Source organism: Rhea americana, unplaced genomic scaffold, assembly GCF_003343005.1.
Source record: "Rhea americana isolate MKP2758 unplaced genomic scaffold, rheAme1 scaffold_33, whole genome shotgun sequence".
NCBI lineage: Eukaryota > Metazoa > Chordata > Aves > Rheiformes > Rheidae > Rhea > Rhea americana.
Window position 1 is genome coordinate 4773327 of NW_028186457.1, and position 21390 is coordinate 4794716.

The 21390-nt window shown below is 39.8% G+C and overlaps 1 protein-coding gene across 1 annotated transcript in view; it reads right to left on the bottom strand.

Annotated features, from left to right (window-relative positions):
* Positions 1-2601: 2601 nt before the first annotated feature.
* TFCP2L1 (transcription factor CP2 like 1) overlaps positions 2602-21390 on the bottom strand; it is a 33408-nt gene continuing 14619 nt past the window's right edge. Inside the window, exons 3-15 of the mRNA XM_085311063.1 lie at positions 17118-17194; positions 15427-15532; positions 15051-15157; positions 14313-14465; positions 13055-13165; positions 11376-11467; positions 9712-9760; positions 9521-9614; positions 8548-8638; positions 7784-7884; positions 5818-5960; positions 3400-3451; positions 2602-2946 (exon numbers count right to left, since the gene is read on the bottom strand). Coding sequence (XP_085167189.1) covers positions 2909-2946; positions 3400-3451; positions 5818-5960; positions 7784-7884; positions 8548-8638; positions 9521-9614; positions 9712-9760; positions 11376-11467; positions 13055-13165; positions 14313-14465; positions 15051-15157; positions 15427-15532; positions 17118-17194 — 1214 coding nt within the window. The 3' untranslated portion in view covers positions 2602-2908. The remainder of the gene's footprint in view (positions 2947-3399; positions 3452-5817; positions 5961-7783; positions 7885-8547; positions 8639-9520; positions 9615-9711; positions 9761-11375; positions 11468-13054; positions 13166-14312; positions 14466-15050; positions 15158-15426; positions 15533-17117; positions 17195-21390) is intronic.

Consider the following 21390-nt stretch of genomic DNA (forward strand, 5'->3'; position numbering starts at 1 on the left):
ACTGCACTACAGTATTGCTATGTCTCCTGAATTACAGTGCTAGCACATGTAAATGGACAAAGTAGAGACCATATTCCACACGGCAACTCCAATGGTTCTTTTAAATCCATCTCATTAGATCGGATCCACCCATCTGAGTTGTGGAACTGGCAACAAACAGTACCTTTGCCAGACATTGACCAGTATTATAGTGTGAAAAACTGCAGCCAACACAGAAATTCCAAAACATTTTCCATTAAAAGAATACACAAAAGAAATCAAACAACAGCTACATAGAAAATTCAAAGGTGGGCTTTCAAAATGAATCTGGTACATAACAGGATGTAGGTAGCTACCTACTTGAAGTACAACTGGACTGTATTCYCCATTTTGGGAGGCAAGTTTAATAGTGGAGGCACTAAGCAGATGCCTTTGTGCCCAAGGGTCGGGGTGCTCTCCAGCATGGTATACGGCACTGAAGAGCAAATGTCAGAGCTGGAATATTGACAGAAACCTCTAAGAACAAGGAATCTCTACAATGTTATTTGGTCTAAGGCAGCAACAGTAACTTTTGTCATTTACATACTTAATTTTCCTTGGAGTGCAGCGACACTAAAGACGGGAACCTCCACCTTTCACCATGATTTTGCGTTGAGTTTTAAGAAGTTTCTAAGCTTCCTAAACAAGTACCATAAAGGCCAGTCAAGAATGGCAACATCCGTGCAACCTTCTCAACGTGCAAATAAAAGTTCTGACTATACTACAGTYTGGCTCCTCTTCCACTGTCATTTCACATGGAAGCAGAAGGCCTGGACATACACCCCTCACATGGGTCAAGGTGGACATGGTCTCACCTTCCTCTCAGAAAGACAGTATTTCCCATCTTCCACAAAGACATTTCTTCCTCCAAGTTGCCCCCCAACCGTGTCTGGCCTCATCTCACTCCAGATGGACCACTTACAACTTTCTCACCTACACAAGTTGGTTCTTGTCACATAAAACTTGCTGCAGCCTCAAACTCCTTTGCTTCAGGAATCACCATCTCCCACAGCTTTGGCATCCTTTCTGGTTAAACACTGTAATTCATGGAGCATCCAGAACAGCCAGCTGAGCAAGATCATACCTAAGTATGCAATGTTACTCAATTAGCCAAATTGGCTGGAGGTTTTCCCATTGTAACACAGTTTTACTATTCTAGTATTATTTTTGGTGTAAAGAAAATGTGAGAGTGGTGGGCTTTTGCACAAAAATATTTGGCTGTTTATTTCTGTGGGGAAAACTTGAGACATTTCATTTCTGTCAGGTAAGTATTAATCCACATCTGTCAGACTCCTCCAGTGTCAGTTGGGAGTTTTAATTCAACCGCAGCATGTCCCCATCTTCCCCAGAGGGCTGGACTCCTGGGCACCCCTGCAGCTTTCCTGACACATTCCCTCTTTGATTAACCCACAGTAGTGCATCATAGGATCTGCAGTGGAGCCAGAGCGCTCAGGCCCAAGGGAGACATGGAGCACGAGGCACTTGAATGGCAATTTCTGAGGTCTGCAACAGTAGCTCAAATTGATGCTGTTTTAAGGGTCAAATGGATTTAACTGTTTCCATTCTAAAATGCTAGAATATTTTGTTCAGCATTTTCCAACAACTTTTTTTTTTTTATTATTATTTCCTTTAGAATAAAATTTTTGGCATTTCAGTTTTCTGTCTCAATTCAGGGCAAAATGAAATGTTCAAGTAGCAGAATTTCATGCTAGATGGACATTCACTCTGGGAAACAGTCCTATTAATTAGCTGCCGAAATTGAAATGACTCCATCTGTGCAAGAAGGGTGTGATGCAATTCACCTCTGACATCAGTAGAAGCCACTTTTTCAGCTGAGTGAAGCACGGCTGGCATCCCAAAAGACCCAGGGAGGGTGGAGTTGACTGTAGTTGTATATACTTGAAGTAAGAGTCAAGAGTGAAACAGCAACAATGTAAGAAGCAGCAACTAAGATCATCCATTACCTGACCTCAATCAAAACTTATTTCTACTTACTTTAGTGAGTAACAGGACAAAATCATTAAGATCATAAAACCTAATTGCCAGTTACAGCAAAAATAGCAATTAATTAATGCTTTGTAGAGTAGAACAAACTCATAGCATGAATTTGTCATGAGCTCTGTAGCTTCCAACGTCCAAAACACTTCCTCAGAAAACACTCATATACGCTATTCAAGGACTACTCTAAAGCTGAAGTACAGTACTGAACTGCTTGCTTCAGACTGTCTGTCCTCCCCTGAACTCTGCAAAATTATCCTGCTGTACAGGCATACATTTTCTCATTACCTAATCAAGTTTGAGCACATCTACAAGCAGCCAGCACCTAAGTGTGGGCTTCCGGGGTCAAAAGTTTGGGTGGAGACCGGGCACCAAATCCAACTTCCACATTGCCTAATCTACTCTTGGATTTAGCTCCAAGCCCTCCATGTCAAAGAGAGGGAAAAGATGAGCCCCAGGGAGCCTATGTTCATCAGCAGTAGGGTGTGTGTTCAAAGCAAGATAGAACTCAGAACTGTAAATAAATCAATTCACCCAGTCATTAGGGGTCTAGAGAATTGGTTTTTGTTTATCTTTCGTTATCAGATGTTTCAAAGCAATAAGCAGAAACCTCAACAATTTTTAAGTCTGCAGAGGAAAGGAGGGAAGAAGAAACATGTACAAGCTTTGACGATGTTCTCAGCTTCAGCTTCCAAAAAAGAACAAAACCAAAAACATGTATCTGTAAAAGCAATTTTTTTTCCATAAGCTGGTAATTGTGGTCAAGAATTTGGTAATTCTTAGGTCATAGGAGTATTTTATCCAGAAGGTTCTTCATGTTTCCAGTCTAGGTTGTAGCAATCTCAGTGAGGCACTAAATTTTAGGCTGTTAAAGTCTTTCTATGCAGCATGGTCATTTTAAAATGATGTGGTAGCCATCATTGCTTTCAGCTGTAACAAAGAAAGGTAAATAATTTTTTTCATTGCTTTTAGAAAACGGCACAGATGTATAACTCCAGGTTTAGGTAGTTTGCAATAACTGCATTTTTGTTCCACAACCCATTCACAAAAATGACACTGAACATCTAAGTCAAATCATCTGCATAAAAAATACAACATATAAACTATAATCTTTTAGCATTTTGCTAGAAGATAAATCTGCTCATTCACGTCAGTGGCATCAACAGAATTAGGCAAGCTCTCTAATAGTATAACTAAGAGGAAAACATAAATCAATCTTTCAAATTTGTTTGATGCCACTGACTGCCACCAAATTAGATTACTTGTCTCTTCACGACACCAGTGCTGAGTTTATAATAAAGTTGGTTAACAAAAAAAAAAAAAGTTTGATTGAAAGCTGAAATTATCTTCCAAAGTGCATGTAGTAACAGCAGCAATACATACCTTTTAATGTGCTGATAACAAAACAAGATTCATCTTGGAAGTTTTGTACCATCTGAGCGGAAGAAGGAAAAAAGTCAGCACAAAATGTTTTTAGCAATTTAGTTCAAGTTTAGTTCTTTCAACACCAGTATAAACTTTAAAGGATAGTTATTAAACAACTAGTGTCTGGTCCTACACAGTTCTCAGTGACCTTGCCTATAAGAGTACTAAAGTACACAACTGATTAATTAGGGTCCTTGCAGTTGCTAATGTGCTTAAGAGAAGCTTGTATCTAATTGCTTCCTTTGAAATGATCTGGCTTGTTCAGCATTTTACCATTCTCTTTGCTTGTTTTGATCCTGTATGTTCTTACACCACTCCAGCTAGATTTATAAAAGATAATGCTTTTAATTGCCTTCAATGAAACTATACCAGTTTAAGCTGAACATAGACAGTTCCTCTTCTGAAGTCTAGCAGAGGTAATACAACACACACATACACACACACACGCACATTCAGTTGAAGCATAAAGCTCGTTTATGTTAGCATCTGAGTTATCATCTGTAGGTGGTCAGCACTGAAAAATAGACTCCTCACTAACACGGCAAGTAAGATTAGCATCAAAAGTTATTTTAGTTATTCATCCAAAGCAATCAGATTTTCAAAACAGGTTCAAGTTATAAGGAGACCCCTAACTAAGGAGGTGGTGTTAAAAGATCAGCTCACTCCAACCTGAACTACTCATTTAAACTTTATCTGTAGTCAGTCTTTCATCCCATCCTAGAGCAGCTATCTAGGACAGAGGAGGTACATTACCCCCCTGGAGGTGTCTCCTTCAAATGGAGCGGACAATGGACACCTAACTCATAAAGGGAGGTGACCAGAACCCTTCATGATGAGCCAAGAAAATCCAGCTTTAAGTGAAAGACTTCTAACTATTGAATATTGTTCAAGTGGAGCATTTTCCAGCTCTAAGTTCTCACACCAAACATCYTTTTCACCTCAGACTAATCTCCCTATTCTCTTTCTCAGCTGAATATCCACTCCTCCCCCATCCCACAAATCAAACTTTATTGGCCAGTCTGTGTGCCTGTGCCTAATGATGCATGAAGTACATTCACACAGTGCCTCACTCTTGCCACTATACTACTAGAACAAGAAAAAACAAAAATAAAGTAATAGATGTGTTAATAATTGACTTAAATAAATACTTACAGCCCCCTTATACCCAGGCTGGTTGAGGCAATTCCCCTACCAAGAGTTGCCTCCAAGCACTTTATGTCCGTAAAGTATTAAGGTTTCAGATTTAATCAGGCCAAAATAGCAAGGAGACTTTAGGAATAAGCATTACAGCCTTCAATTTAGGCTCCAGTTGAGACCTATGCTCTGCTTCACTTGTTTTAACAATGTTTCTTCTAAATGAAGCTCCTTAAGTAATTCTGGTGCATGAATGAGTAAGTCGTTTAGGGAAAAAAAGAGAAAGAAGGGCAACTCACTATTAACCTGCAAGTTAAGARAACGGACTAAATGAAGCCATCATGCAATGGGACACAAAGAGCTAGCAGAGGTCCATGAAATCATTGTATACACTTAGCAGCACTCATTCTGACCCAGTGGCTGTAATCATTGGCCGAGATTTAAGACTATTTTGCCTACAGATTTTCAATCTTGCACTTTTCAGGAAATTTTCCTGTTCAACTTTGGAAATTGGTCATTTTCAAAAACTTCTCTTGAAAAGCAAAGATCTCAAGATCACATCAAAATCAATACTATCCATGAATGACTTGCACTGCGCATTTATAGAATCATATAGAATCAGTAAGGTTGGAAGGGACCTCTGGAGATCACCTAGCCCAACCCCTCTGCTCAGCAGGGTCACCTAGAGTATGGTAGAAAGGGTTGCATCTAGGCGGGCCTTGAAGATCTCCAGAGGAGGAGACTCCACAACCTCTCTGAGCAACCTGGTCCAGTGCTCCGTCACTCTCACAGGGAAGAAATTCCCCATCACATTCAGRCGGAMCTTCCTGTGCTTCAATTTCTGCCCATTGCCTCTTGTCCTGTCACATGGGACAACTGAAAAGAGTTTGTCCCCGTCCCCTTGACACCCTCCCTTCAGGTACTTGTACACATTGATAAGATCCCCCCTCAGTCTGCTCTTCCCCAGGCTGAAGAGGCCCAGCTCTCGCAGCCATTCTTCATAAGGCAGATGCTCCAGCCCTCTGATCATCTTCATAGCCCTATGCTGGACTCTCTCCAGTAGCTCCATGTCTCTCTCGTACTGTTTTTTTTTTTTTTTTTTTAAGGATTAGTAACCTTGCATGCTTCCTAGAAGATTCATTCCAGAATTTAAATGGTTATTCTAAGTCCAAGAAATCAGACAACAGCTGTTATTGCTCTGATATCTCATATCAGATCCTGAGTTTCATTCAACTCCCTTACCTCATTGCTCACCAATACATGGATCCCTGTGGGTCCCTGCCGATAGATTCTATTTATCTGCTGTGGAGAAATGCTGTACAAGTTTGCAATCTTCTCAATTAATTCCAGGGTGGTCAGCTCTTCCAAGAAGATTGCATGATATACTGCAACAAGTTGGAGAGAGTAGTGATTACAGACAACACCATGACACTCAATATCAAACAACCAAACGGGTTTAAGATCAAAGTTCAAATCTGGAGAGTAGATAAATAAGCTTAGTGTCTTCAAAGCAGCCCTAAATATCTAGTTTGATGATTGGAACAAAAATACCTGTATTTGGATGCAAAGTGCAAATAAAACCCATGTCAGCTTTACCCAAAGGAAAACACAGGGACTTATGACACCATGGGGCACTAAAACAAATTATCTTACAAGCTTGTTAATATTCTTGGGTATTTCTTCTGATTTTGACATTTTAAAATAGGTGCCATTCAGTAGCAAGACACATGATACGACAGTATTTTATTAGATATTGTTATAGGCCCCATATGCACAAACTAAAAGCTACAATGTACTGGGTAACTATGTATAATGGTATTAACTTTTAAATCTGATCCAAGTGGAAGAAACAATGAAGTGGAAAAGTTGTGCCTGACTGACACTCAGTGTGCACAAACTATGAAATACTTTCATTCTCATTCTATCATACTTCTGGAGAAGGTTCTGAGAGATAGTTAGGAGCTGCAAGTGTCTGAAAGCTTTGAACTTTTCAGAACTTCACTCCAGGACACAACTACTTTCCATTTTCCACAATATTTTCCAACAAGTCATAATCTACAAACAAATTGTGGATGTCACAGTAGTTTTTAATGTTGTAGTCCTTATAAGAAAAGGATAGTGCCTTTGCTGTGATACTCTGTAGATAACTAACTCAGATGTAAGGTATCAGATGTACATAGCTCCTGTTCCCAAACGCAAAATCAAGGGTTTTCTTACTAAAAGTTGCTATTTGTTTTCTTTCCTGAATTAATTCAGAGTTATTAATCTGTGCATTACAACGCCAACAACCTGTATTTTCTCATTTTCTAAAGAGGAAAAGGTTTTTGCCTCTCAAGCTTTCATTACAGCTGCTGAGCTGAATGTCTATGTGCATCTCTGCTGGGTTTACACTACCTGCCTTCAGGAGGTTTTTAAGACATATTGACTGTGCGAGCAACCGATTAAATCGTGATGTTTTCAGACGTCAAATGTAGAAACTTTATTGTCTACTTGGGACAGCCTCAAGTCTGCTCCAAAATCTGACAGATGCCCGGACATGGCATTTCCTCAGAAAGATGGCAAAGCACATCTTTTGCTTATTTCTTTACACTTATACTATAGAGCATCCAKATATTTCACACCTCATGCATTAAAAGACATTGTTATCTAAACTAAATGAAAGCAATAGAAAAGTGTTTTTGCAAATTTCGAAAGGAAATCTATCCAGATTGAGTCAAAATAATTCCAAAACAGGGAGTCTATGAGCCTAGTTGATCTCCAATTTGGTCAGCCCCAATGACTTAAAAAAAGATGTAGCATTAACAAAAAATGCCATGTGCCTGCTGAGAAATGGCTTACAGGAGACCAGTGACTTCACAGAGTTACAGGGCTGGTTGGGAAGAGAGAGAGAAATGAAATCACTCTTCTTTTCTGTAATATTACACTGGCAAATACCTACATACACCTGACCAGCAAGCCTTCAAGCTTTCCTGAAGACTTTCCTCCCTCTCAGAGTACATTTAATTTCAGACAAGCTGGGTCTATTCCCCAGGCTGATGGCATTCAAGTTGGAATCCGCAGCATTGAAACTAACCTAAAAAATGTCAAAAATGGGACAAATTGGGTCTCTTTAAACATGCAGGATGCCAAGTTGTCCCACACAGGAGCTCAGGCACATAGAAGCATTCTCACCAGACAATGCTTAACAATATCCATATTAAAAACTCACCACACAGACTACCATCTCCATTCTCTCGTTTTTGGTGAAGATGGGACCTGTTTTGCTCTGGTTCTTGACAGACATAAATTGTCATCTTGGGTCTTACATTTCTATGAATTATTAGAAAATAACAAGTTATTTAGTAAATTGTTCCAGTAAGCAACCAAACATTGAAAGACAGAATCATTCAGGCCTTGCAAAACTAACTAGACTAAGGGATAGTCTCAAAGCTGGTGACAAGGCATCTTAGGAGGTCTAAGAAGAGTCCTCCTGAGAGGTGATGGTAGAGCACAGAATACTCTAATCCCTTCAGGATCAAAGAAGAAGAAAAAGAAACAGTATTCAGCACCGGTCAAGAGGTTCACTATGCTTTCATTCATGGGTTTGAATCCTGCCCAAATGGAGAATTTATGTTGTTATTGTCATCTAAGTTAGTCTGAGGGTCCAGGTTTTTTGGTTGACTGTGACAGAAATCCAAGATGGGGTATCATAGGTTGCATCTCATACAAAGTGGACARAAGCTATCAGATGGTAGCAAATGAATCACTGGAGATCCACATTATGCTGCTTAATTTTTACTCAGGAGTCAGTCTAGGAGTATTTCTGAGCTGCAGTTGGATTTGAATCTCACTGTGAACTCCTGTCTCTAAGACGACCTCTCTGAACTATTACAGAGGACATGTACATGTTACGGCTTTAAGATTAACTATGGTTAACACTGAATGTACCAAGGGATGTTGCCATAACTAAAAAAAAAAGGAAGAAGTACCAACCTTCCTTTGATTGCATTAAAGAGCCGAATCCCATCAGCAGGACCACAGATTTGAACAAAATCTTCTTTGGACATCTTCAGTAAGTCAGCACCTACATATTTAAAATGTATTTTTTCAGAAGTTAAGCAAACCTTAGCTTCCAAATTGTGTGTATGGGCAGCAGGAGCTGGGTGGAGGAGAGAATCTACAAAACTAAATCAGACAGACTTGCCAAGAGATGTTGCAAATTGAGAGTGTACACTGCAAATCAACCATTGTGAAAAAGAAAGCTAGCAGCAGCCAGAAGAGCAGTGGCTCACAAGAGGATACTGTAGCCAGCACAGATAAGAGCTAGATATTTAACTAAATGGCACATTTTTTTCTAATTGCCACATTCATCAGGTTATCTAAGTACCTTGCAAGCAGACTGCAAGCCTGAGACAGACTCCTCAAAGGTCTGAAGTTTTGGCCACTTACCCCCTTCTACCATATTACTCTGTTTACCACTACACATAATAGGAGGGTATAGTGAAAATGGAGCCATACTCTTCTCAAAGGTTCAGAGTGACAGGACGAGAGATAGCAGACGAAAGTTGGAACATAGCAAATACTGATTAGACATAAGGAGAATTTTTTTCACTATGACGATAGTTAAATAATTTGAAGAGGTTGCTCAGAGAGGTGGTGGAATCGCTAACCTTGGAGATATTCAAAATTAAAGTGGACAAAGCCCTGAGCAACCTGATCTAATTGGACTTGCTTCAAGCAGGGGGATGGACCTAATGAACTCAATGAACCCTTCTAACCTAACTTATTCTATGATTCTACGATCTGTTCTAGCAAATGCTAACTAACCTAAAAACAAAAGAACAATCATGTTGGGTAAGACCAACAATCGCATCCACAGTGGCCAGCAGCAGACACTATTCATAGGAAGCATGAGCTGTACTCACAGACCAGATTAAGAGAAAATATTTGGACTGTTTAAACTCACCCGAAAAACTCGAGAAGAGTCTACAGAATGGAGAAAACCTATTACGATGTAGCCACTGCTGGGCATCTTGAATAGAAGCAGAAGGAAGGAGATGCTACATTGCAAAAAGAATAAGAAGGTCTTGAAATGAACTGTTCACCAGTGTCCTAAAAAAAGAAAAGCACCACATTAACATGATCTCATATACTTACATCATTGCTGGGAGGCAGGAGCTCCACTTGGTGGGTTGGAGAACTGTTGCTAAAAAAATTATATAAAGTTGGAAGAGAAAAACATTATTTTATATTTTACATTGCATTGTCCATCCTCCTCTCCCCCCTCAAATTGATTTAACTGTTGCAAGTTTCATACCAACTTGGCATTTTTCTCTCAGATTAAGAAAAATGTGTCTGAAGTCTATGCCAAAAAAAAAAAAAGAAAAAAAGAAAAAGCAATCACAGAAAAATCCCCCCTCTCCATTCCAATTTGAGCCTTTTGTTGTTCAGTTGAGCTCTTACTCAACACTGAAGGAGTAACTCGGTTTACTTGAACTCATTCAAGCTTTCCACACAGGTGACTCACTAATGTTACACCATCTAAGCAAGGAAGTTTTGACCTGCCAATATAGTTGAACTCAAACATTTTATGAGTGACAAAACCCCTTAATAAATCCATTATCTAAAGATTCTTCACAAAAACTGAGTAAGAAAGGACCTTATAGCATAAACCTTATGTTACTTTAAATGCAGTGCGTTAAACTATATTAGACCAAAATATGTTTCTAGTAAACCCATTCTCAATCTGRACAGGACTTTAAAAAGCCCAAAGGTTTTCCAAAGAGTTAATAATCTACCTCTGGAAGAAAATGCTCAACATATATCTCTGCTAACATCATCTTTCGCCATTTCAGTATTTSTCCTTATTTATAGGTGTAAGTCATTCATTGAAAAATCTGTGACATGATCATTCCTCCTTCTCTACCTGTTCCTGTGATAGACAGCTTCACTATACCTCCATTAAACACACCTGCAGTCCAGAAAACCCACTTTCTAGAGTTAAGAGCAGAGAGAGCTCTCATGGACTTCTAGGGAGATAAAGTTCTCTTCTATCAATTAGCTAATGAGCTGTGCAGGAAGCTGACACAACTATAGAGTTCTAGAGGAGGAAAGGAAAGGCCTATGCTGAATTCTAAGGGGAAAATACGTTGCAGAGAGTACTCAGAGATCACCAAGTGACCTTAGTACATATTACAGTGGYCAACTATATCTTGGTATTTCAGGACCACTTAAATTGCTCCACTATGATGGCAGTACTAATAGATTAAATATGCCTTCTCTTTATCCTTCATTCTGGAATGGCTTCCTAGAATCCAAGCTGTTTTGCTTCAGACAGAATTTCTTTAAAGCCTGTTCAACTCAGAATTCAGCACACTATCACAAACCATCGCAAGATAGAAAGGAAATAAAAAATATCAACTTTGAAAAGGTGCCAAATGCTGGAAAAGGTGCCTAATACACTTCTCAGAAGATACTGGGAACTGCATAAATGGGGTCTGGTGTGTTGCCTGACCCATACAGAACAGTAAAAGAAATTCATGGGAGGAATTGCCCTAGTGGTCTTCTGATGCTCTCTTCCCAGCCACCCACATAAGCAGTGGATATATAAACAGTACTCTGCATTACAGGGAATTCCTGGCTGAAAGGTCTTAAAGTTTTTGTGGGAAATATTTTCCCCTTTCTAGAAAGGGTGCCAAGAGGTCAGGCTAAAACAGTCCTTGACCTTTTGCAGGGTATAAAATACACAGACACACAAAACACAGATGCACACAAAGGCCACCATATCAACAGGAAAGATAAAGCATCTATTTGTTACATACCCATCTCCAAGGTTGAAGCTGTTTGGAGAACTGTTGTAGCTTGGAGATGGTGCACTGTTCATTTGATAAGGCATATCTGGCCAGGGAGAGCACTGTTGGAAAAAAGGCAGCAGGGACACTTTCATAAGGTTGAAAATAAATAAAGGATTTGATTCTCCTTTCATACCACATTTATGTTGCCACACCACTAACTTCAGCTCATCACTCCTGCTGGGAGGAGGAGACAGGCCATGCATTTTCTACAATCCACTCCAAGCAGGCTGTCAGGGGGCCAGATTGATTCCAGTTGTGCATTCCACATTTCTYGCATTTCACAAAGCCTGTCCCCAAATAACACTGGGCCAAAGTGTGCACAGCTGTAAGTCACAGCAACGCCAATAAGTCAACTCAGACTGAAGCCAGCAATGACACAGAAATACCCATGGTCTCAATTATAAATCCCTAATTAAATCCAGACAAGACTGACGAATACACTCCAGTGGCATTGCTTCAGGTTCATATCAGTGAAAGAGCAGAATTCTGGCCTGTCTGAGAGTAACTCAGCTAAAATTGGTAACTCTGTTCTGGATTTATACCACTGTAATCAGTAGAAGAAATCTAGCCCCATGGAACCCCTTCATCAAGATCTGAAAAAGCTCTGTAGTATCCTCCTTTGCAATGATAAAAAAGAGAAAAGTTGTAGCTTTGGAGTTTTATAATCTCCACAAATACAGCACTAGCAAATATTTAACTCTTTAGCAACCCACACTTCCCTGTGCAATACGTCAAAGCGCATCAGAGTTAATAGTAAGAGCTCAAGATCTGCCAACTCAGAAGAATTAAGTATACGTACACAAGAGCCTCACTAACAACCACCATGTTGAATTAGAAGACCTGTTGGTCACTCCTGGTAACTTGAGGAAAATTTGGTGGGAGGGGCTGGATCTCACAAAAAGGAATGTTGTTTAAATTAAGAAAAAACCCTCATTTTTAGAAGTCTGTAAGCCACTTCAAAAAAACAAGAAATAAATCAAATTACATAATATTCCCGTAGGGATATGGACAGCACTTTTAAACTATTGTTTTAAGTCTCCCTGCTTAGCAATTCTGCAACCCATGGTAAGGTTATGYATAGATGTATACTTAGTATATAGGGTGGGGAGACTAGAAACATACTCATCTCAGTATCAAACATTCACATTCTCAACATAAGATATTCAAGATATTTCTAGAGTATAAGTCAGATGAATCTGAGCTCAAGCATGTTATAATAGCCTCAAAGACATATATATTCAGAGAAAAGCAGATGCTGCTGATTTAGTAAGACTGCTTGTTCATCTGTTTAAGTGTCCCATCTCCAACGTGAGCCTGTACCAGACATTCAGAAGAAAATATCTCATGCAGCTGGTATCTAAGTACCACAACAAGTGATCAGCAGTGTGGCAGAAAAGAAAGTAAATGTTTCTTTTGAACCTAGGCTGCTAACGATTGGTTTATTCCCTGAAACATAAGAGAGTTTGGCATCTTTTATAAATGTCAACAGAGAGATATTCTATAATTTCACTCAGCTCTCAATTTCAGTCAGATCATGATATAAGAGTCTCTGCAAGAAAATCTCCAAGAATCAGTCAGAATACATTTGCTCTGAAATCTATTTCCCAATATACTCAAGTACTACAACATGTGTTGAAACATTTTACCTCTGTGAGAATGGTTGTCTCATAGGAAGGCTGATACTTCTCTTTCTCTTGGGTGGTCTTCTTCTCCATTTTTTCCCTGTCAGTCTTCTGTTTTCTGTCTGCTCCTTTAGGCTATAAGCACAAGCACAAGCTTTCCCTTATGCCAAGCATTACAAGTTTGGAGACTGAGGCCAACAGATTTTTTCTAATATGTTCACAAAAGTTTCATTAAGATTTACGGGGACTCTACAAATGGAGTGAAATCAGATCTGTATTTTCTAGACAAAAATTAGTCAAAAATCTCTACTGTTTCTATAACTACCCCTATTCATGACTGTTGCAATTCCGAAATAGGCTGACCACAGTCCTGTGGTTTGATACCAGTTAATTCAGACTATATGCCCCATAAGGTATATGGGGCACTTCAACTGCAATTTGTACCATCTTTCCAGAAACAGGAAAGACATTGGTCATAGGAGCAAAAGTGAAGCAGAAGATCCTTTGAGGAAATAGTCTATGAAAAATTTAAGTGCCTACAAGTCTGCTATTCAAAAATTAGGAGTTTCAGGAATGAACATTAGCACTTTTCTCTCCACCAGGCAGCATGGAGGGGAACTTTGCCACATCAAGCAGAGATTTTAAGGTCTCAAAGCCATGCTCTCACTGTCCCTGGAGGATTCAATCAAAGTAACTGGAGATTCCCATTCTATGTTGATTGCCTAGGAGAACTGAAACACAGTGGTTATCTCAAATACACCCTAGTGGCTCAAAATGCCTTAAAACAATAGCCTCCATATTCCTGAGAAATTGGGCTGTATTTTGTATGGCTGTAATACTCATTATCTTCAGGGCATAAACAAGTGAAGGGCAATGGTTTCTGGAGACTACTCGTCTGTATTCCACAGAAATCTGTTTTGTGCAGATGACTCTCAGATTGGTTTTCATGCCAACCAGTGGTAGTCCGGGGATTCTTTTGCTTTGTTTTGTTTTAAGATATTCAAACAGCCCAGTTCTCAGTATTTTTATAGTGTTCAAGGCACAACAGACTGGCATCAGTCCAAGTGTGGCACTTGTGTCAACTGAACTGAACTAGATTTGCTGTGCAGTTTAGAACTCACATTGCTTTGCGTTTAAGAGTCCTGTTTAAGATTTTAAGCATATCCACTTGTAAGTCTTCGTTCTTTTACATCAGTTTGCCTCACGCCTACAAACATTTTAAAAACTGTGCGTGTTCCTTTATCTTAATCTTGTTGATGACAAAGCCAAAACTATTTCGTACCTTGAACACTTTGATCTGGCAGCTTGCAGAATGCAAGTGTTCTGTGTATTCACCATTTTCGTTCTGTTTAAAGGTGTCGATTTGCACCCGGAAGGGTACCCCTTTCTCTCCTCCATGTTTTCGTGGAGTAAATTCTGTGCTGATACAATGTACCTGGCAAAACAAAAGCTGTGCTCATCTCTGGAGACAGTATGAAGCTGCAAAAATCTAAATCTTAGACTCTCTGAACTTAGAGACTACCAGAACATGAGGTTTTGGCTCCACCCTAGAAACTAAAAGGGCAGAGGAGTTGAAAGTGTTTTCACTTCTATTCCTCAGGACAAAACACTTACAAAAACAAGGAGCCTGGAAAGAAATAGTGCATAAGGAAAAGCATCCTTTGATTTAACTTAAATCCCACATATGCATTAAAAACAGATACTTGGTATTTGGGTTTAGAAATACTCATGAGAAAGGCAAGCGAGCAAAACTAACAGGTTGTGAACAGTTTCCCCAAGACAAAGCCCATGCTTGGAAAGCAGTATCAGTGTTTTACATGTGAATTTTCCCTAGCTGTGATAATGGACCTTTCCCCAAAGCTAGGCTGGACTAGCAAGTACCGTACAAACTACACACGCTCRTCACTTGAGTTTGAATATTATCACCTTTCTCCCTCATGTCCCGTCTACTTTAAGATCCCAAGTCACTGTAAGATATCTCACTATTGCATTTACTGCAAGAATATAACTTGTTTCTTACCTGAATGAATGCTGAGGCTCTCTTTGACGGATCCCACAGAAATTCAACTGTGTTCAACTGAGTTGGGCTGGCCCTGGGATCCAAGATACCAACTGACAGTGGAATATCTGTAGAAGAAAACCCCTAAAATTTTAAAAATATTAAATTGAAGAAGAGAAAGCATTTTCATAGAATTATAAGATGCATGTGAAAAGCCAAGACACTAATGACACATCTATTTGGGACCTACGCTGCTATCATCTCCTTCCCACCCAAAGACATATATAGGTTTCCTAAGAAAGCAAGGTGTAAAGTACCCACACATGCACACACATACCACACAATTCAGCATCCAGCTTACAAACACTGCACAGGAACGATAGTGAAATACTCTCACCTATATCAAGGATGCGGTCCCCAGGCCGACTCCACCTCCAGCCCTCTAGTTGCTGATGTTCTGTATACTGCAGGCGTCGATCGTGGAAAACTACACGAATTATGCTCTGTTAAAAGAAAATAGCAAGATGAACAAAGTGATCTAGAGGCATTTCTCTCAAGATGACTTTGGTTTTCCAGCGCAGAAGCAAAAGGAAGTTGATCTGTTCCTCCTACAAGTTTCTCACCCCCATTCACGAGGAGAGCAAAAGGTCCCCCTAAGAGATCCATCACCACATTTGTCAAATTCTTAAGGGACCACTGAGTGAGAGAGGAACACTCCTTCTCTCCTCACAGGGCATGTGTATACTACAAAACACAGCCCTGTACAATTTTCTGGGATTTGGTCTGGAAGCACTATAACTATGTCCACCTTATTTTAGGTTTCACATCACGGGAACATCACTATACTGCTTCCACACCCATTATGGTTCACATGTGGGGTATATTTAATGAATCTGTATATGCCCCAGCCCCAGTTTTTCCTACTCTGATTAACAAACGTGAAAGTCAGCTCATCTGTCGCTGCACCAAAGGAGCTGACATCCCCAGACACCTTGTCAGTGGGAATAAAACTTGATTACAGCTATTAATGGCCAGTCATTGATGTTGGATTTGACCCAGTGTAGTTAAATGAGCAAAGAATACAAAAGTTTCTGGGGCCTGTAAAGATGCAGCCATATCAATAACTGGCGACAAAAAGCTGGAATAAGGGCAATTCTCAGTACAAAGCCAAAAAGTAACACTAATATATGCATTTGTATATTCCAAGTGCTGCGCTAGCAATAATGAGCCCTCAGCTCCCAGTTTCTGAAGTCCATGCTCCTACTGGGGACTTCCATACCAAATGAGAGTGAGCAATTTTTGCCAATGAACCTGAGAAAGGCCCAAATCAAATCCTAGCTCCAAGAAGAAAGCAAGCCGCAGTGGGAACACCTGCAAAATCGGAATCCAAATCCACATGCTCCCTGAAACGGGCCAAAAGACAGATATGGAACTGCCTGAACTTGGAAAATATTTGAAATCCAGACTGGAATCCAAATTTTGCAATTGGTCTCCACTTCGCAAAAGATATCCTGAGGCAGAACAGCCAAGAATTTGGGAGAGGAAGGCTTGAAGGTTGGATCCAGAACCAAGATCTGGATCCAAGTTTTGAATTTGAACTGTTTTGGAAAAAAGACTATCCCCAGAACCAAACAACCAAGAACTCAGGATCATGTTCAGTATGTTGAGAATTAAATCTATTACCAAAGTAAACTGGAGCTATGCGGAATCGCTGTGGCAGAATGATGTAACACCAGGTCCTCCTTGTGACATGTACTTCAACACAGACATGCTGCTTGGGTTACTTGGGAGACAAGTCTGTCTCTCAGACCATGTGCATCTTTGAACTTTGGGATTCCCCTGAACCCAATATTCACAGTGAAACTCTGGGGTCATGATCACAATGAAAATAAAGGTTCCCCTGAAGCCCTGTAAAGACAACTGCACAGTCCCACGAAACTCTAGCACTTAGAAGTAATTCCATGAGCCCTGCTCCCATTAAAAACAATGGCAAAGTATTTTCCATTGTCTCAGTGCGAGCAAGGTCAGGCCCTTCATTAGAGGCTGTATGTAGTAGCAGGAAGAAAAGAAATCTATATTTCTCCTTACCTTTACATATTTTGTGTTTAAATCTTGAAACTCTCCCAATTTCCTATTCTCAAGTAGACGGATTTCATAAGACTGACCTAGAGTTTAAGGAAACATTTCCAAGGTGTTTAATATGTTGTAGCAATGAGAGAGTCATGCTGGCATTTATGTGGCTAATAAAGTATACGTTTGATCAGGGAAAGCTCATTTCTGATAACATAATGCGTTTGTCCCAGTCATTGAGTAGGCACTAAACACATCAGAAATCTGAGGAGAAGATTTGTCTTTTGGCTGTTAAAAGCACTCATTTAGACATTGATCATAGTCTGTGCTACAGAGGTCTGGTCACCTTTCAGGAAGTCACCAAGGTTTTCCAGACCTTTGTTCCCCCTTGTCAACTGGCTGTAGCAGCATTTGTGTATCCCTTACACTTAAGCTAAGGTTGTGTGAAGAGCTCCAGGCACAAAGGTTTAGGCACTACACTGTCAAGACGACCAATTTGGGCCAAATCTAACCCTCTTCAGGGAGCAGCCAGGTCAGTAAGGCTTTTCAGTAAACAAAAAAAAAACAAAAAAAAAAACAAAAAACAAAAAACAAACAAACAAACAAAAAAAAGTTCCATAAGACCTTGAAAGTGGCCTTCCAGTACACAAATATTACTTCAGACACTAGCATAGAACCAACAACAGGTATCACAATATGTACAAGGATCACTTCCTGTTATGGGGAGGAATTCAGATGCAAACACCCCACCACYAACAACAACCTTTGTAAAAAGGATTTAGCCAATTCATTAGAATTTAAATAAATGGTTTATGAAATAACATCTCTTGGATCATCTCCAAGGCTGAGAGTAGACAAAGACATTGGTCCCAATACTTCAAGCACAGATAGCTAAGAGAGCACAAAAGCTTGTTGTATAAGAACAGCTCTGTAAAATAAACCTACAGCAGGTACACAGGCAAGACAGGAACATTATGATTAATGGAGTATATGTATACCTAATAGCCAGTTTTTACTAGTTCATCTTGCCTCTCCCTTTTACTGAAAAAACGTACAGGTAGAACAAGGCAGGCACCAGAAGGAAAATCAGTTTGGATATTCTGGCTCAACCAGTATCTCCTCAGAACTGGCCTGGTGGAAAACTGCAAAGCAGATGTATCTCCCTCTAAGCAGTTGCTACCAGCAGAAACAAAAAAATGTTACATTTCTGGATCTGGATCATGAAACAGAAGACTTATGACAGCAGATGTGTCAGAAGGGCACTGCATTTCAGTCAGATTCCCCCTTGGGAATCCCAGCTCTTCTGGTTGCCCATGTAAGTGGAGACTATATCACCAAAGCACAGTGATAATTGTGCTTATTCAGCTGGCTGGGGGAAAAAAAGAACAAGAGGACCATACTGAAACCTCAAATGTTTGCACAACACTCCTTCCGATGTCAACAGGACTCTGCAAACAGGAAATGACCCTTGAATCCAACAACTGACTTACAGGGTTGGGGAGAGGGGAGAAGTATCAACTTTAGCACTTGAAACATGCACAGATCTTAATGCATTTCTTTGCATAATAATAAACCAAAATAAAAACAGTGTCCACAAAAGCAGACTTTGTAAAACACAGTCTTGAAACTGAGATCCTTCACACTTTAACTCAAGGGACACTCTAATATTCCTGCTGATCCAGGTTAGTATTACTCACTCAGCAATTTTATGCGAGGTGTACTTATCTCCCCACGTAATCAATACTGTTGCATTAGAGTAGAAAAGACCAGGATCAGGTTGACAAAGTCGGTCATAGTTATCTATGTTGCTTATAATTGATAATTCAATGTTCAGACTGAAGCAGATTTTTGCAAAGCCATTTGAAGTACTTGGCCACTTCAATGGCTCAGACTGGAAATAGATTTCATCAGCAACAGAGAGTGATACAGTTCATTGTGCCAAATGAATTTATTCATGCACAGACAAAATTTCAGCATCGTGTTTTAAAAATTCTCCTCCCTAAAACTTCTTTCAGAAAATTCATTGCTCTGTGGCTAATGTTACTCCATAATTCACTGCTGCACTACAGAAAGGGACAGGGTTCAGATACTTGTGCTTTTATAGTACTATGCTGTTTGGGTTATGATTTTTCTTGGAAAATACTTCCCAAACCTTGTTTACCTTATGTTTTCTACCATCACAGCGAAGCTCCTGAAATGATGAATGACAATGCCAATCTCGTAATTTTAAAAACTGCAGAAAACAACCCTAAAGAATCAGTACTTGGATGATGGAGAAGATGACCTCTTTGTTAAACAAGGGGGGAAATAGCGAGCTAGTCTGAAGAAAACTAAACTCTCACTGACTTCAAGGAGGGCTAAGAAGTCACTAAAGGCTCTGATATGCAGATCATCTACAAACYGTGCATCACTGACTCCAGATCGAATATGCATAGATTGACAATTTTCTGCTCAAACTAAATCAGTAASAGATCTTTCTGTTAATCAGGCATTTAAATCTGCAAAGTAATGCAGTTGCAAAAGTGTGACTAAAATAAACCCTACTTCCAGTTCCCAGAACAGACTGCAACTGGCAAAGCCCAAAATATACAGCTGAAAAATAAGAGTTCCCCTATGACAGGTTTTCCCATCTGTCACCCTCATTAATACAGATTTTACTAAATATTTCAAAGTCAAAGCTTGGTGGCAAAGCTTAAGACAGACAGAGGGCACTGATTCTAAGGCTTGTTGCAATGATTCAATCAAACAATCTGACTTTGACCAGGGCATGGGCTAGTCCCCCACTGACAAGGGTTTAATGCCCACTGGGATTTGGCCTGACTAGCAGAGCTCCTAGCAGGAAGAGCTCAAAGAAAACATCTGTGGCAATGGAGAGCAGCAGTGGCAGTTTCACAGCAGTCCCCTTTACAGGATACTATTCAACATTGCTCAGCATTAATCTTAAACCCAGTGTTAAAGGCCAACTGAAATTCTTCCTTGCCGTCAACATCTGCTATAGCTGCACCACCAGCAGCAACATGGGTTCAAGACAGCCCCAAACTTGGTGACCCACTTGGTTTCAGGTCACGTTATAATATTGGACTCATACATACACGGGTACCTAAAGCCTGGCATCACACTCTCCATCACTACTTGATATAAAGAGGACATTTTGCAAGCARATCTTCCAGCATAGCTAAGGCGAGAGCAGAATCCTGTCCCATCTGCCTGTTTGACTCGGTGGTCTCCTTATGCAGAACTTGCCACAACCCTTCTTCCCTACCTCCAGCAGGGAACAAAAGAGTAATAAATATCTGAATAACCACATTAAATTCCTAAAATGCCATTTGTCTCCCAGCTTCACCGAAAGCTTCAGGGGCACCAATAAAAACCTGGGTGGGTAATGATACACTGTAATTTGTATTTTGAAGAAACAGTCCCTGAGTAACAGCAAATTTATGCAATCACCTCTCAGGCCAGAGTATGAGTAACTCTGCTTTACAAACAAGAGTGGTATCCAGCAAAATGGTAATCACCCAGGTCCACAGACTTCCTGCTTAGTGATTCATAACACAATTGCATCTATCTTAAAAAGGATTTATAGACTGTTTACTTTTTAGACTTTTATTGTCTTTGGCAATTAATGCACATTAAACGCACAAATGACCACTTGTTAGTTTTGGTAGCCAGCAATTTGCCTCAGATGGCAAATAATTTAGTTCAACAAAAGAATACTTTCACATGCTCAAAAGGTACAAGCCATAACAATTCAAGTAATTTCCATTGCTGGAATTCAGTCAACCATCAGTAATTCTGAGCAACTTCTGATTTTAAAAGATTATTATTATCTTAAAGTCTAACTTACATTTTGTTCAAAGACTATTCATTAAACACAACCACAATAAACAGTTTTCATTTCTGTTGTGGTGTTGCATTTCAAGGGCAACTTACGCCATATGCTATGTGGCCTTTTTACACAATACATTGATATGATACGCTGATCTCCAATTAGGATACTGATGTTCCAGATCAGTATACCAATGCATAAGGCCTTACCTAACTAGCCAAGTAGTTGGCTTGTCTTTCCAGCAATTAAACCCCAATCTCATACTAAAAAATTGCAATGGATAGAAAAAGATAACTGAGGGTCCTCTTTCTCAGAATGGATCCACACAGCGCTAGACAAAACCAGCCTGGAAACTGTTTGATTATTAAGCTAAGTTGACCAATAAAAATTCCATTTAGCAACTTTATGTGGACATCCTAAATAGCGCACAGATAAAGGCGAAAGAATGTTGACAGTTGAATGCAG